At 42.3% G+C, this 16,985-nt stretch overlaps 1 protein-coding gene across 1 annotated transcript in view; it reads left to right on the forward strand.

Annotated features, from left to right (window-relative positions):
* Window positions 1-16,985, forward strand: part of LOC308673922 (uncharacterized protein) — a gene marked incomplete at both ends in the record, with an annotated part of 94,168 nt that overhangs the window by 51,503 nt on the left and 25,680 nt on the right. Inside the window, 4 exons of the mRNA XM_081337971.1 lie at window positions 1,359-1,547; window positions 4,578-4,694; window positions 5,702-5,748; window positions 7,202-7,341. Coding sequence (XP_081194097.1) covers window positions 1,359-1,547; window positions 4,578-4,694; window positions 5,702-5,748; window positions 7,202-7,341 — 493 coding nt within the window. The remainder of the gene's footprint in view (window positions 1-1,358; window positions 1,548-4,577; window positions 4,695-5,701; window positions 5,749-7,201; window positions 7,342-16,985) is intronic.

Consider the following 16,985-nt stretch of genomic DNA (forward strand, 5'->3'; position numbering starts at 1 on the left):
AAATAACCCTATCCTGATTTTGCTTAATATAAGCTGGAAACAGTGAAACGTGGAGAAACTTTCAAGATGTTATTATTCTATCTTACGAGAAAAAAATAGCGTTCCTGATATTCTTCTGGTGTGGCTTCTTTCACCTGGGACTACAGAACCACGTCAATCTTGAAAAATCTCTCCTGTCTGACTCATCTTCTACTGAAAACAATCAAGGCAGATTTGTCCTGAGTCTCTTTCCTTCCTTCTTCTCCAAGTCCTTCCTTTATAGCTGTCTCAAACTTTCCCCAAATTTCTTTGCCAGCATGATAGATACAGGTCCATGGGAACTGTGGTTTTATTACGGGCACTTTCAGTGTTATAATCACTTCCTCCTTTCTTAAGGGAGATGAACAAAGGGAAGCACCTGGTGCTTTCGAGAGTTTACTTTATGAACCTCAACAAAATGATCTTTTATGTTACGGAAGGGTTGTCCCTTCAAGGTAATCCAAAGAAGCGCAAACCATGGGTACAACTATTACCTTTATTGTGAGGTTAAAGATACAAATTTCTCCTGTCCGATCATGTCAGACTCTAGGAGGCGATGCTCATCTCTGTTTCTTAGCCGAGGGAGCCAGCATTGTCCAAAGAATAGAATAGAGCTGGAAGGGACCTTGGAGGTCTTCTAGTCCAGCCCCCTGCACAAGCAGGAGAACCTATACCATCCCAGACAGGTGATTGTCTAGTCTCTTCTTAAAAATCTCCAGTGATGGAGCGGTCACAATTTCTGGAGGCAGGCTGTTAATTATAATAATAATAATAAAGTTGGAAGGGAACTTGGAGGTCATCTAGGCAGGAAACCCCATACCACTGGTTGATTGTCCTCACTGTCAGGAAGACATTTTCCGTGGTCATGTGGCCAGCATGACTATATTGCCAAGGTGTACGGAATACTGTTACCTTCCCACCGAAGTGGTACCTATTAATCTACTTGCATTTGCCTGCTTTCAAACTGCTAGGTGGGCAGGAACTGAGGCAAGGATACTCAGCCCATCGCGTAAGCACTCAGTTCTTGAACCCGGGCTGTCAACTTTCCAGCTGACAAACTCAGTGTCTTTAATCACTGAGCCGTCACCTCCTCCACTTCCTTGTAAGGTTAGAGTAACAGACTCTTGCAAGTCTTATTTTCCCCTCCTTTGTTTTTACTTTCCAGGAAACCACGGAGAGTCCCTCCTGAGATTTTTGCCCCACCCCCTTTATTTCTGTGGGCTCAGCAGCTTCTTATCTAACCGTTGCCTAGCTTGCAGCTCTTCCTCCTGTCTCCCAAGGTCATTCTCACCTATGCCCTGACATCTATATCTCTTTTCCTCTTCTTGCCCAAATCTTAGAAGGCGCTGAGCTTCCTTCAAGAGAACCAGTGTCTGCAGAACAAGCTTGAAGCCGCTGAAGTCTTCCGGTGGCGAGCCCAGAGCGCAGAGCAAGATTACGAAGAAGTCATCCATCTGTTGGAAGCTGAGATCATGGAGCTGAAATCCCAGCTGACGGGGAAGAAACACAAGGAGCTTTTGGAAGCAGAGGTCAGGCGGAAGCGAGAGGAACCGTCTGGTTTCCTGCCTGCAATTGTGGTTAGCTTGCACAATGATTTGTTAAAGAAGCCACTGTTGGCGGAGTATATTGAAAACATTCACATAAACCAGGCTCTAGAAAGCACAATAGCATATAAAAGCCCAACTCGGTCATTCATATCATGGCTTATTAAGATTTGCGCACTAGATCTATACCCGGGTTTTCTTCTCAAATTGCTAAAGACTATACAGGCAGTCCTCAACTTTCAACAGTTTGTCTAGTGACCATTTGAAGCTACAGTGGCACTGAAAAAAGTGGATTATGTCCATCCCTGTGGCCACGTGATCATAATTCAGACGCTTGGCAACTGATTCGTATTGATGACCGTTGCAGTGTCTTGGGGGGTCACGTGATCAGCTTCTGCCACCTTTCTGACCAGCAAAGTCAACGAGATGAAGCCAGATTCACTTTACAACTGTGTTACTAACTTAACAAGTGCAGTGATTCGCTTAACAACTGTGGCCAGAAAGGTCATAAAAGGGGGCAAAATTCACCTAACAAAATGTTGGGCTCAGCTGTGGCTGTAAGGTGAAGATTACCTGTATTCACATCGCTTGTATTTCAACCTTGGGGAGAATGAGACTGAAATATTGTTTGGGGGAGGGGTATTGGAGAAAATGCTCTCCTCTACAGCAGCCTATGACATGCTTACATGTTGTTGAAGGAAAAGTCTTCATCATGGTTCAGTCCAAGCCGGGAATAAACAACATGGCGACTGCTTTAGAAAGAAGGTTGCAGTTTATTGAAGAGGAGAGCCAGATAGGAAGATGGCTCTGGAAGAAAAGAGAGAGAGAGAGCACATGTAGGGAGTGGGTTTTTATACCCTCTGGAGCCTTTTCTTTGGAGTTATTCCTGTGGCATGAACTTTGACCTGAGTCTGAGTTTGCCCCTTTGGTATTTGTGGGTTAATCCTATTATGTCCCAAGGGTCATATCCTGCTTCCCTGGCGCTGTGGCTGATGACTCTTTAGATTTTTGGTGTTGATTCTAGGGATCTTTCTTCCTAATCCCAGTTTCCTGACTCCAGTCTTTCTGACAAGATTAACACATCTGCAATTCTGTAGACTTGTTTCTGCTTGGGACAGAGAGACTTGGGGGTGGGGTTAGGGTTCTGCTTTTAAAATCCTTTAGGGAAATATATTATGCCTTTTAAATATTTCCAAAAATATTTCTTTCTCTGGGGGGGGGCTGACTTCCCACAACGTGGAGATTAATTGCTTACTCTTGCCGATTTATTGATTTATGAACAGCATTTTCTAGAATTCCTTCAACGTTTTTTCTTAAATTAAACACTAGAGCTGCAAGGTGTTTTCAGAGTTTAAGTTAATTCCTGAACCAGATTATTAGTTAACAACCTTATAGGGTGAGCCAGTGTAATTAACTCCGTGGCGTATGCTGTTGTCTTTCCTGGGCCAGGAAAATATAGTTTACAATTTGACATAAAATCCAGACAATCCCCTATTCCCCGCAACCCTCAGCAGCTACAAACAATATTTAGTAGCATTGTCTGCCTCCCCACCTGTCTGCCCCACGGTGCCCAGCTGTATTTTGGGTCTGCTCCAGAAGGAGTGTTTTTAATGCTGTTATGTCTGCATCATGGACAGTCCAAAAGCAGGTATGGCATCCATAGCAAAAGGGATGGAAAGAAAATTCAGCCCTTTCTCTAAAATGTAGCCTTTGACTTACAACAGCTTGTTTAGTGACCGTTCAAAGTTACAAGGGCACTGAAAAAAGTGACTGATGACCATTTTTCACACTTAATGACCGTTGCAGTGTCCCCAGGGTAACCTGATCAAAATTCAGATGATTGGTAACTGACTCGTATTTATGACGGTCCCAGAGTCCCGGGGGTGTGTGTCATGCGATCCCCTTTTGCGACTGTCTGACAAACAAAGCCAATGGGGAAGCCGGATTCATTTAACAACCATGTTACTAACTTAATAAGAGCAGTGATTCACTTAACAACGGTGGCAAGAAAAGTCATAAAAGGGGGCAAAAATTCACTTAACGAATGTTTCACTTAGCGACGGACGTTTTGGGCTCAGTTGGGATTGTAAGGTGAGGACTGACTACCTGCACCTTAAATAGCTGAAGAAATGACAGGTGTGGAAAATCAGCTCTATGCCTGAAGATCCAATTAAACCAATTTATTGCTCCTTGTGCCTATATGCACAGGAATCTTAACAGAATAGCAGAGTTGAAAGGGACCTTAGAGGTCTTCTAGTCCAACCCCCTGCTCAAGCAGGACACCCTATACCATTCCAGACAAGTGGCTGTCCAGTCTCTTCTTAAAAGCCTCCAGTGATGGAGTATCTTCTTAACTAACAGTCAGCACCTGCTTGGAGTTGAGATACAATTAAAAATAAAGTATAAAATACAAATAGAAATAAAGACAATGAAAAAACAGGAAAGGAAAGGGAATAGAGGAGATAAAGTCAGGGGGAAAAGGAAATGAAACGGAAACCATAACAAGTGACTTCCTACTTATTTCAGTGCAGTAAGTTATGTAATAAAGTTATAGTATCAGCTTTTTAGTTATACCAAATAACCACCAGCCATTTCTATAGCAATAACTCCCTTAACTGTCAAGACCCAAAGTTAAAATTTCATGCTTTTTCTTTCAAGCAGCAAGTGCAGAAGCAGTTTCCAAATAACCACAAAATTGTTTACATTTTTGTCCCTAATTAACGCAATCAGCTTTGAAGGAATCCGGAGCAAAGAATAAAAGTATAAAAACAGTGTATAATAAAAACAATAGAAACAATATAAGGATAGCATCTTGCTTTATGACAATTTTGGATTCTAAAACTTCTCTGTGTTCACCGTCATGTTTTTACTAACATTTTGGTTCGGGAGCAAAACTTACTTTGTAAACACCCAGGTGAGCAAACGTGTGTCAAATTGCTATCCAAAACTAATAATCTTCTCTTCCAACCCTGTCCTTCTGTCTTTTCTCTCTTTTTCTATTTCCCCCCAAATCAGAGGGATGCCTTAGAACTGAAGAAGCACCTGTCCTTGGTGAATGAGGAGTTACAGAAGTCAGAGGTTGCCCAGAAACACCTGGAAATTTACAACAGGAAACTCCTATTGTTTGTACAGGTGATATGTGATATGTTCACATCCAATCAGAACTCAGTGTCTTATCCAGGAGTGGGCAACTGTGGTCCCTTTACAACCTGCGGACTTCAACAACTCCCAGAATTCCTGAGCCAGCCATGCTCTTGGGAATGTTTCAAGAATTCTGGGAGTTGAGGTCCACAGGTTGTAAAGGGAACCACAGTTGCCCACCCCTAGTCTAGACACTAGTCTAGATCATCCCATTGATTTCAAGAAGAATGCATGAAAATAGGAAAAAATCTATGCTGAAGTCCAGAAGTCATAAAAGGGCCAAGTTTGAAGAGCCCTGGGTGAACATTCCACATGAATGGAACCATTTATTTGCAAGAGATGTGGCCAAAAAAGAACGTGTGTGGTGTGCTGCAAGAAAAATAAAAGGATCTAAAAGTTTTCACTGGGGAGATTTTAATTTAAAAAGAAGACAGGGGGATTTAAGGTGAAAATTGTGCATTAAGGGAAAGTTGTGCAGAGGAAATGACATCAGGGCAGCAAACACGATGATGAATTTAAATTCACAGTTATATGTTGGAGAAATTAGGGGGAAGAGCTTTTTATCTTAGAAAAGGAGAGATGTAGTTTAAAATTAAACAAACAACCGACTGAGAATGATCTCCCTTTAATTTTGACCATAGCACCGCGCCTGTCCTTATTTTGGTGTGTGTGTGTGGTGGGGGGGTATTCTCTTTTTTCCATTAAAAGCATATCTCCTGCCCATGATTAAAGGCTGAGAGTCAAATACCCTTTTTCATTTTTGCAGTTGAAGTTTAGCAGTAGGATTACTGACCTTGATTTAATTTGAACTTCGATTTACATTCTTAAACCATTTTTGTTTTTACTTTTTCCTCTTGGTGGAAAAAAACAACGGGTCTTCCTTGGAGTGAGTTGTAAAAAATTCAGCAAAGAAAAGAAGATGTTTGCTAGTACGAATGAGGTCACATTTCTGCAAATGTTGACAACTTTTCTTCCCCATTTTTTTTGTCTTTAACCAGCATGCCCACAGATTGCTGAGCACACCTTGCTCATTACCCAAGAAGAGGTAAGAGCTTCCTTGATTTTCTTTCTTACCAGGTGTGCAGGATGTCTATGAACATTCTCAGCCATCCAGGTCATCGTTGCATCAAAAGGGGTTTTTATTTCTGAAAAGGCAACTGGACTGGTTTTTTTGAGGAAGAAGTAAAAGATGTTTCGCCACCTCTCCTGGAAGCTTCACCAGTTGTATTGGATGGTATTGTGGGAAATAGAAGGACAGTTATTGCTGAGATTAGTTGAAGGGGGGGGATGAAAGGTTCTGACAGGATGGTGTGTGTGTGTGTGTGTGTGTCTGTGTGTGGGGAAATGGAAAGATTGTGTTTTCTTTGCAGTCAACTGCTCAACCTATACTTCCCCCTCCCACCAACTGTCTCAACTGTCAATCTCAATCTCAACTGCCAATAGCTGTCCTTCCATCCCCCACAGCATCCAACACAACTGATGAAGCTTCCAGGATAGGAAGCAAAAATGTCTTCTTTTTCCTCAAAAAAATTAATCCGGTTGCCTTTTAAAAATAAAAACCACTTTTGACGTGAGCAGGATGTCCAAAATACTTTCTATGGATGTTTTGAGTAATCCTTACAAAGGATTTAGGAGACAGACCGTTGTTCCTCTACATCTCATTTATTTATTTGTATCCAACCTTTACTATGTTTACAAATAACTCGAGGCGGCGTACATATATTCAACACACCTTTCTCCCCCTATTTTTTCCCACGGCAACAACCCTGTGAGGTAGGTTAGGCTGAGAGAGACAGTGACTGGCCCAAAGTCACCCAGCTGGCTTTCATGCCTAAGGCGGGACTAGAACTCAAAAGCTTCTGGTGATTGGCCAAAAGTCACCCAGCTGTCTTTCAGGGCTAAGATGGGACTTGAACTCATGATCTCCCCTTTTCCAGCCTGTTGACTAGACCAAAGGTAGGCAACCACGGCTCTTTTATGACTCATGGACTTCAACTCCCAGAATTCCTGAGTCAGACTTGCCAGGTCAGACTCAGAACTTGCCAGGTCAGACTCAGGAATTCTGGGAGTTGAAGTCCATGAGTCATAAAAGAGCCGAGGTTGCCTACCCCTGCACTAGACCAATCTGGCTCTTTCATAATACAAGTAGCAAAGTTGAATGATTATGGCTTTCTTCAAAGTTTCACTGAGCATTAGCCCTTTTAGATAGTCCAGCCGTGAAACCAAAGCCAAGAATATTAATGCTACTTTTATAATACTAGCAGTAGAATCTTGCAAGTCTGAAAGCACATCTCTCTCCCCTCCCACCCCTCTTACCTAGAGAAGGTTCCTTCTGAGATGTTTTCTCCATCTCCATTCCTTCTCTGGGCTCAAGAGAGTTTTCATCTGGCCATTGCCTAGGCTGCGGGTCTTCCCTCTCCCAAGGTGATTCTGATGGCCCATTACACTCAGAGACCACGAAGTAGGAATTCACAAGCCACCACATTTTCCCCCCTCAGGATCAGCAGCCGAGAGGATGAGGACAAGACAGAAGATGCCTCAGAAACCATCCTTCTCTCTTCAGAACTTGCCATGTTGTTGATCGCAGAAGGCAATGAACTCTTGGAGAATAACTCATTGTCAAGTGCTACAAGAGATGGTAAGTTCCACTTGTAGGCAGTGCTGCTGGGAATTTTTGACCAATGGCTGCCCCATAACAGAAGCAGTTCTATTACACAGGGAACACCAAGGCCAGTTTCTTTTCTTCTGTTACAACAGTATATGGCAGGATTGTAGAACTAGAAAGCAAGAAAGATTTCTTCCAGGTCTTAACACTAACATACCCTGTCCAAGGTGCTGAAACTGGTTGTATCTTGACCATCACCCTGTACTTGATTTTGCTTGGCCATAAAGGGGCTTGATCTGAGCTGAAATAAAGGTCCCTCAGCATGTATAGGATATGACGAGGCTGAGCCTGAGGCAGGGGTCAAACGCATCATCAGTCATGAGTCCCTGCGCACCCACACGTGATCTAAATCCAGTGCACCTTGCATTGTTCATCTATTGCTGAATTGCTTGGATTGTCAGTAGTTCAGGTTCTTGTAGAGCAGGGGTCTTCAAACTTGGCCCTTTTATGACTTGTGGACTTCAGCTCCCAGAATTCCTCAGTCAGGCACGCTGGCTGAGGGATTTTGGGAATTGAAGTCCACAAGTCATAAAAGGGCCAAGTTTGAAGACCCCTGTTGTAGAGAGTTTAAGCTGACAATAAATCTTTATACCCTGGATCTCCTGATTTCCCTGGTGCTTGACAGCATGATATTGAATCTGAACTAAGCATGGCTATATCCTACAATATTCTGTTTAAATTGGCTTGCAGCTGGATAGAGACGATTCCTTGGCTGTCTCCAGTAGTGGTTTATATTGTGAACCAAGAAAAATCTCAATTTGACCTACTGCAGAGCTTCACAGACATTTTCCTTCAGTACCCAAAAGTATTGATCAGAAAGTCTTTCTGAGCTGGGGAGTCCTTGGTGCTCTCTGAACTCAGTGGTATTCTTGCAGATGTTTCATTACCAAACTAGGTAATATCATCAGTGCATTACCTACTTTGGTAATGAAATGTCTGCAAGAAAGCCACAAAGCTCAAAGAGCACCAAGGATCCCACAGTCCTTCTCCTCCTCCCCCTCCTCCCCTCCCCCTCCCCCTCCTCCTCTCCACAAAGCCCACTCCCTTCTAGCACTGACGATGTTACCTAGTTTGGTAATGAAATGTCTGCAAGAAAACAACCAAGCTCAGAGAGCTCCAAGGACCCCATAGTCATCCTCCTCCTCTTCCTCCTCCCCTCCCTTCTAGCACTGATGATGTTACCTAGTTTGGTAATGAAATGTCTGCAAGAAAACAACCAAGCTCAGAGAGAACACCAAGGACCCCACAGTTCAACCCTGAGCTACAAAATATTCTCTTCTATCAGTTTTACTGAAGTTTGAGGATTGGTTGTAGGTCCCTTCCTTCAACACCATTGCAACTTCAAACAGTCATTGAACAGATGGCCAAAACTCAAGGACTACCTGTATTATAAAAATAATAACCTTAAGTAATCACTGCACCAATTCCACCAATTACCATTGGTAATTTCATCAATTTTTATCTTAATAGGAATAGTTGGGATATATTTGAGTACCTCTGGCAATTCCTAAGTCAATTTAAACATCCCTGTTGTGATGGGCAATTGGTTTGTGGGTCATTACCCCAAGAAAAGCTACTTTTACCCAATTTGGGGTAATTTACCCAGATTTTGGGTGCACTGCCTTAGTGAGATCTAGTTCCTCTTGAATGGGCTTCAGCAACTGTGGTCAACCACTGCTCCAGCACTTATACCTCGACTTACAACCATTCATTTAGCAACCATTCAAAGTTATAACAGCGCTGAAAAATGTGAGTTACAACCACACTCAGAACCAACATAGCATTCCCCACAGTCACATGATCACAATTTGCTTGCTTGTCATCCAGGTGTGTAGAGTTGCAGCATCCTGGAGTTACCATTTATGACCTCCCGGGCAAGCAAAGTCAATGGGAAAAGCAGGTTTCACTTAATATCTGCATGATTCACTTAACGGCTGCAATGATTTGCTTACGAACTATGGCATAAAACTGGATGCGACTCACTCAGCAACCACTTTGATTAACAAAGGTATTCCAGTCTCCGTTGTGGTTGCAAGTCAAGGACCACTTGCAGCTGGTCAAAGGGTACTTCTCACCTATAAAATGACATTTACCAGGTTCTTGAGATGGCTGATGATGGAGCAACATCTGATCCTTCTTCTCATGCTCAGTTATAGAGGCAGAGGTGGAGTAACAGCAGGGAAGCAAAGCAGATGAACGGGGGAAAGGATTAGAGACCCACTTTGTCAGATAAAAGGAGCTAAGAGTCAGTGTGTGAGCGAGCGTGTAATTGAATTCTTCAGCTTAGATTAAAATTTGATATTAAAAAATTCAGAGGGGTGAGTGGGGCCTTGCCTGTTACCAGCTGCTGACGTTTCTATTCTGAGCGAAGGTTAGGAACCTTGAGGGCATCTCTAGGTTTTATTGACGGTGACCTGGCAATCTTCTGCTTTCGTTGACAGCTCTACTGCAAGATTCGGACAGCTGCCAAGCAGATGAGAGATCCCCCCTACTATGAATGCTGAGAAACATGACATCATTTCCTCCAGAAGTTAGACTTTGGGCCATTTCTGGTCCACGGTGCTCCTTCAAAATGGATCTTCTTTCACTTCTCTCCATTGCTTGGTCTGAAAGAACAAGAACAATGGCAGCTATTATCTCTGGAAAGTCACTTCTGCAGGGCAATTAAGAATCCTAGAAGCCTAGAACTGGAAGGCATATTGAGAGCTTCTAGTCCATCCCCTTCCAAAGGGCAGGAATCCTCACACTTTCCTAGACATACAGCTGTCCAGTCTTGGTTGATGGAGCTCCAGAACTTCAGGAGGCGAGCTGTTCTACATACTTTTACTTTGAATAGCTCTCTGTAAAGCTTTATTTTTGGTTAAATAATAATAATAATAATAATAATAATAATAATAATAATAATAATAATAATAATAATAATAATAATAATAATAATAATAATAATAATAATAATAATATAAAGTTGGAAGGGACCTTGGAGGTCATCTAGTCCAACTCCCTGCTCAGGCAGGAAACCCTATACCATTTCAGGCAAATGGCTGTCCAGTCTCTTCTTAAAAACCTCCAGTGTTGGAGCATTCACCACCTCTGGAGGCAGGTTGTTCCACTGGTTAATTGTTCTAACTGTTAGGAAGTTTCTCCTTAGTTCTAGGTTGCTTCTCTCCTCGACTAGTTTCCATCCATTGCTTCTTGTCCTGCTTTCAGGTGCTTTGGAGAATAGCTTGACTCCCTCTTCTTTGTGGCAGCCCCTGAGATATTGGAACACTGCTATCATGTCACCCCTCACCCTTCTCTTCATTAAACTACACATACCCAATTCCAGCAACCGTTCCCTATATGTTTTAGCCTCCAGCCCCCTAATCATCTTGGTTGCTCTTCTCTGTACCCTTTCTAGAGTCTCGACATCTTTTTTACATCGTGGTGACCAAAACTGGATGCAGTATTCCAGGTGTGGCCTTACCAAAGCATTGTAAAGTGGTATTAGTACTTCACTTGATCTTGATTCTATCCCTCTGTTAATGCAGCCTAGCACTGTTAATGCAGCCTAGCATTTATCTAAGCCCGTGGTGGCGAGCCTATGGCACGCGTGCCACAGGTGGCATGCAGAGCCCTCTCTGTGGGCACCTCAGTCCTAGGCCTTCAGCTGGGTTTTGTAAAACTTTTTCGCTTTAGGCTTCTGCCGCCGTGTGAAAAAAAAAAGGTTTAATCAATCAATTTCAACTTCTTGTGGGGGAAAAAAAGATCTCGCAAAGTTGGAATTGATAGTCCCACCCAGTCTGCTGTTACCACCGCAGCCACGCCCAGTCAATGGACCATGCCCACCCAATGGGCCACGCCCACCCAGCACATGATGATACATAAGTGGGTTTTGGGTCGCAGTTTGGGCACTCGGTCTCTAAAAGGTTCACCATCATTGATCTAAGCCCTCGCTGGGGAGAATAACCAGAAGTGTCACTGAAGCCAATGTGACTTTTAACTGTGATTTGGGGGGGGGGGGAATGTAACATTTTCACTTAGTTTTTGCACTGTATGCATGTATTCATGCTGTTTCCTGCACCTTTCTTGCCTCCCTTTAGATGAAATATATGGTCACTCTATGGCACCCCAAAATCAGGAATTTAGCAACATCTTTTCCCACTAGCAAATTTAGTTGAAAAGCTCGTGAAAGCTTATGCCTTTTAATTAAATTTGTTCACCTGAAAAGGAGTTACCGGATGCCTCTTGATTCATGTGTGGAAGAAATTGTAAATAGAGAATAGATAGATCCTTAACAGATAGTCACTCAATGCTGAAAGTGATTTGCATTCGGATCAATTGTACCCATTTCTCTCCTTCCTCTCAGGATTCTTTGAATTATTCTAGATTCTTTGAAAAAAAAAAGACTGGAAATCCTTTGGTTAGTTTATTACCGGTCAATGCCTCTTTTTCATTTCTGCTGTCGGATAGGCCACTCTCAATTCCTCTAACAGAAAGTCTTCAACTTTTAAGACTTAAGACCTTTCCCCAAAACTTTGATCAAGGGCCTGCAGATGTTCGGCTCCTGGGGTCTTATCGTTGTGAAGGAGGAACAGCCACTTGCAGTTAATCGGAATACTTGCACAATTCCAGCTCCAGATTTATTTAGCCTGGAGAAACTCCTGATGGGTCTATCCTGAGAATCTTTCTTCTCCATATCTTCTCTCTTTGGCTTCCAGCCAACATCCAGAGCAGCAAAAAAAAAGATGCTCTGTTGTATTGACTCTTTCTCACAGAGTGTGCTCTTGAAGAGAGCAGGCAAACTGGCTACAGATAGCAATAGCACCTAGACTTATATACCGCTTCACAGTGCTTTACAGCCCTCTCTAAGCGGTTTACAGAGTCAGCCTCTTGCCCCTCAACAATCTGGGTCCTCATTTTACCAACCTCAGAAGGATAGAAGGCTGAGTCAACCTCGAGCTGGTCAGGATCGAACTCCAGGCTGTGGGCAGAGTTAGCCTGCAACACTGCATTGTAACAACTGCACCACCAGGGCTCCTAATGTGACATCCAATCAGCTACAGCAATAGCCATAGCCATAGCATTTAGACTTCTATGCCACTTCATAGTGCTTCACAGCCCTCTCTAAGCAGTTTACAGAGTCAGCATATTTGCCCCCAACAATCTGGGTCCTCATTTTACCCACCTTGGAAGGATGGAAAGCTGAGTCAACCTTGAGCTGGTCAGAATCAAATTCCTGTAGTGCTCAGTGAGTTAGCCTGCATTGCTGTATTCTAACCACTGCACCACCATGTCTCTTAGTCCTTGACTTGTGACTGCTTGCTTAACAATCCTTCAAAGTTTGATGGCCTTCCTTGGTGGTCCTCACGATTCATTCTGAAGGTCTGACAGCAGCCACTGTTCATGGTGGCACAGTCATATTTCTGGTGCTCAGCAATGGGCCTACATTCATGGCTGTTTGCAGAGCCCCGCAGTCACACGTCTGCATTTTCTGCTTCTGTACCAGAAACAAATTCCTTGCTGGGCTAACCACACTTGGCTAAATAAATAAAATACAAGCATTTTATGATGGTTTTGCTGACAAGCAACATTTATTTCTGGTCTTTGGCAAAACTGACCCACAGCAAACCATTGGTTTGCTTAACGAACACGTCATTTGCTTAAGAACTGCCGCAAAATGCATCATAAAGTTGATTTGGTCATATAGGTGACCCAATTTATGATTGTCCTGACTTAGAATTATGACAGGCAGTTCCTTTATAGTCATAAGTCAAGGACTGCCTGTACGCTGGCAAAGACGAAACCCAGGTATGCTGGCTGGAAGGGGGTCCAACAGTTGGTCCAACACATGAATGGCCCAGATCTATGTAGCACAGGAGAGGTTGCGCATGTTGAATCTCCCATTCTGCGTTTCCCGTCACGGAAGTGATTTCTGGGTTTATTTTGAAGCCAACATACTTGGGTATGGTTTTCACTTTCCTTTAAAAAGAAGAACCACTTTTTTTGGATCAGACCAAAAGTCTTGACTCAGCCCAGAATTTTGTTTTCATCACGAACATCCAGATATCTCTAACAAGCAGGACTTGAACAGACTGGCACCTCCCCTTAGTATTCTGAGTTGGACAGTGCTTCTTATTCGGCAACTGGCATTGAATCATCCTGATTAGCAGCCACTGATAGCTTTGTACATCATGAATAGATGTAATTCTTTAAAGCCAACCAAGTTGGCAGGCATGCCTGCATTCTCTGGAAGGAAATTCTGCAGTTTAATTAAATCTGTTGTAAATGAGTTTTGGCACTAATAGCAAAAAAGGAAAACTTCCTTCCTTCCTTCCTTCCTCCCTCCCTCCCTCCCTCCTTTTCATAGATATGGTGGGATGTAATCCAGAGCTGCAGGAGGGAAAGTCTCCTTTCCAGAGGGCAAAGCGATACCACAGCTGGAATGTCCGGTGGGCAGGAAGAGAGCAAGGTCAGACCCTCCCTAGCAATTCACAGGGAAGGTCTATTGTTATTGCAAATAACTGCTTTAGTCTGGCAAGATTCTGTCTTTAGGCAGATAACAATAGAGGAACTACTTGGAAGTAGGTCCACCATTATTCTTTGTTCTTTGGGCCTGATATGGACAAAACATAGGGGTTAAAATCTTCTTTTCTTTCTACTTATTTCTTCCCCCCCCAGAACTTTCAGAAGTTCTGTCTACAAGCATGCAAGGGTACAGCATACAAAAAGTCTTTCCCCCCCCCTCCTCCTCCTCCTCCTCTCTCTTTTATTTCATGTTTCTGGCTATAGCAAGATTTTCCCCATAGAATCCAAGCTGTTCTCAAACAATTTATCCTCAAATGAAGGAAAAGTGAATATCACACATGAGCCAGCATATCAAAATTGCCCATTTTTGCATGTTTTTAAATTTTCAATCTCTCTCTCTCTCTCTCTCTCTCTCTCTCTCTCTCTCTCTCTCTCTCTCTCTCTCTCTCTCTCTCTCTCTCCTCATGGAGCTGAGTGAATGGCTACTCTGTGTCTCTTTGTAATATTCTCCCACCTCACTAGACTTGTTTCTTCTTCTCCAATGATCTCTTGGTCATCTCCCTGACTCTCTACAGTCTACTGCTCCTGTAGATGCCAGAGTCTTCAGAAAACAGTTCATTTTCAGAAATTCCTGTACTATGAACCTTTCTTATTAATTTTTATCAAGAGACTCTTAACAACCACAAGCTACATTTAGTACAAGCAGATACCAAAGGATCCAACATCAGGTCCACTGATGTAAAATAGGGGTTGTGTAAGAGCACCAGTCCAGCACTTCATGTGATATTGGCTAATAAATTTAGGGAATCCCTTTGGACTTGATGCCCCATGGGTCAAAGTATCTACCAGACTTACATAAATACTCATCATAATAATCATGGCAATACTCTTGATTTTGCAAAAAGCCCCCTCAAACCCACCTTATTCGGAACTTAAGTTTTTACCAGTCCCAGACCGTGAATCAAATTGAAGATGTAATCTTAAAAAGCAACAACAAAGTTGGAAGGGACCTTGGAGGTCATCTAGTCCAACCCCTTGCTCAGGCAGGAAAGCCTATGCCATTTCAGATCAATGGTTGTCCAATCTCTTTTTAAAAACTTCCAAATCAGGAAGAAATATTCCTAGTTCCCCAACTCTTTCTTCCTCGTCCTGAAGATGCTGTGAGATTTCAGTCGTTTAAATCTGGCAGACATTATTTAGCTGTAAAAACAGGAGTGTTTCATTTTTCCATTTCAAATCAAAGAAAATAAGACACAAGGTATGGTCTGGCCTTAAACAGTATTCTTTTTCTATTAACATATTATCCAAATCTACTGCAACGGTTGGCCACTCGCTTCTGTGATGACGTAATGTCACCTTGGAGATTGAAACCATTTTTTTTAAAAAAATGCAGCCCTTGATTGCCAAAGGTTGATTGTTTCCAGCTCATTTTTTTTCTTGCTAACATGACCTGGCTTCCTCAGGGTATTAAAATTGATTTTGTTATTGCTTGTGCTTTAATTATATACGGCAGTTTTTTTTACAGGGTATAAGATAGGATCTGAACCTCTTATTTTAAATAAAGTTAGCAAGATGCTAACAGAATTGTACAAATGTAATAGGAATAACAGATACTTCCTGTTATGATTCCCTCTTTGGAAAATCCTGACTTCTGTCTTAAAAACCAGTCCTTGACTTACAGCCATTCATTTAACGACTGTTCAATGTGACACAACACTGAAAAAAGTGATTTAGGACCCCTCCTCCCACTTACGACTTTTGCAGCCTCCCTCCGTTCACGTGATCAACATTTGAGCACTTGGCAACTGGGGCATATTTCTGATGTTTGCAGCATTCTGCAACTTTCCCAGCCAGCTTCCCACAAACAAAGTCAATGCGGGGGGGGGGGGGGGTAGCTGGATTTGCTTAACGACCACCAAGGGTAGTGATTCACTTAACAACCGTGGCAAAAAAAGGTCATAAAAATTGTGCAAACCACCTTGCTTACCAATGGAAATTCTGCTTCCATTGTGGTCATAACTACCTGTAAAGATGTTTCCCCTCCGCTTTGCATCGTTGCTAATTTTGTCTATTTTCATGTCTTCTTCTGTTGCTGGCAGCTGGGCTATGTAAAAATGTGATAAATAAAGAAATCTGATGGATTGAGACCTGCTCTACGTTTCTGGAATTTCTACATTTCTACAACCTGGAATTAAGGAGAAACTTCCTGACAGGGAGGATGATCAACCAGTGGAACCCCCAGAAATCGTGGGTGCCCCATCACTGGAGATTTTTAAGAAGAGATTGGACAGTCACTTGTCTGAAATGGTATAGGTTCTCCTGCTTGAGCAGGGGGCTGGACTGGAAGACGTCCAAGATCCTTTTCAACTTCAATTCTATTCTATTCTATTCTATTCTATTCTATTCTATTCTATTCTATTCTATTCTATTCTATTCTATTCTATTCTACTCTACTCTACTCTACTCTACTCTACTCTACTCTACTCTACTCTACTCTATTCTATTCTATTCTATTCTATTCGTTCCATATTCTATTCTATTCTATTCTATTCTATTCTATTCTATTCTATTCTATTCTATTCTATTCTATTCTATTCTATTCTATTCTATTCGTTCCATATTCTATTCTATTCTATTCTATTCTATTCTATTCTATTCTATTCTATTCTATTCTATTCTATTCTATTCTATTCTATTCTATTCTATTCTATTCTATTCTATTCTATTCTATTCTATTCTATTCTATTCTATTCTATACAACTTTAACAGAAGTCAACAAGGCTCCCTCCTCTGGGCTGGACCAATCCTTAGCCATCTTCACAAATCCTTGTGAAAAACATGCATAAATCTCCAGCCTCAATGGGACTCCTCTTTGTGGTTTTGGATACAGATAATCTTCGACTTACAACAGTTCATTTAGTGACTGTTCAAAGTTACAACGGCACTGGGAAAAGTGACTTATGACCCTTTTTCACAGTTACATCCTTAGCAGCATCCCCATGGCCAAGAGATCAAAATTTGGACGCTAGGCATCTGGTTCATATTCATGATGGTTTTGCAGTGTCCCAGGGTCACGGGACCCCCTTTTGTGACCTTCTGACCAGAAAAGTCAA

Source organism: Vipera berus (genome assembly GCF_964194415.1).
Source record: "Vipera berus genome assembly, chromosome: 13".
Taxonomy (NCBI): Eukaryota; Metazoa; Chordata; class Lepidosauria; order Squamata; family Viperidae; genus Vipera; species Vipera berus.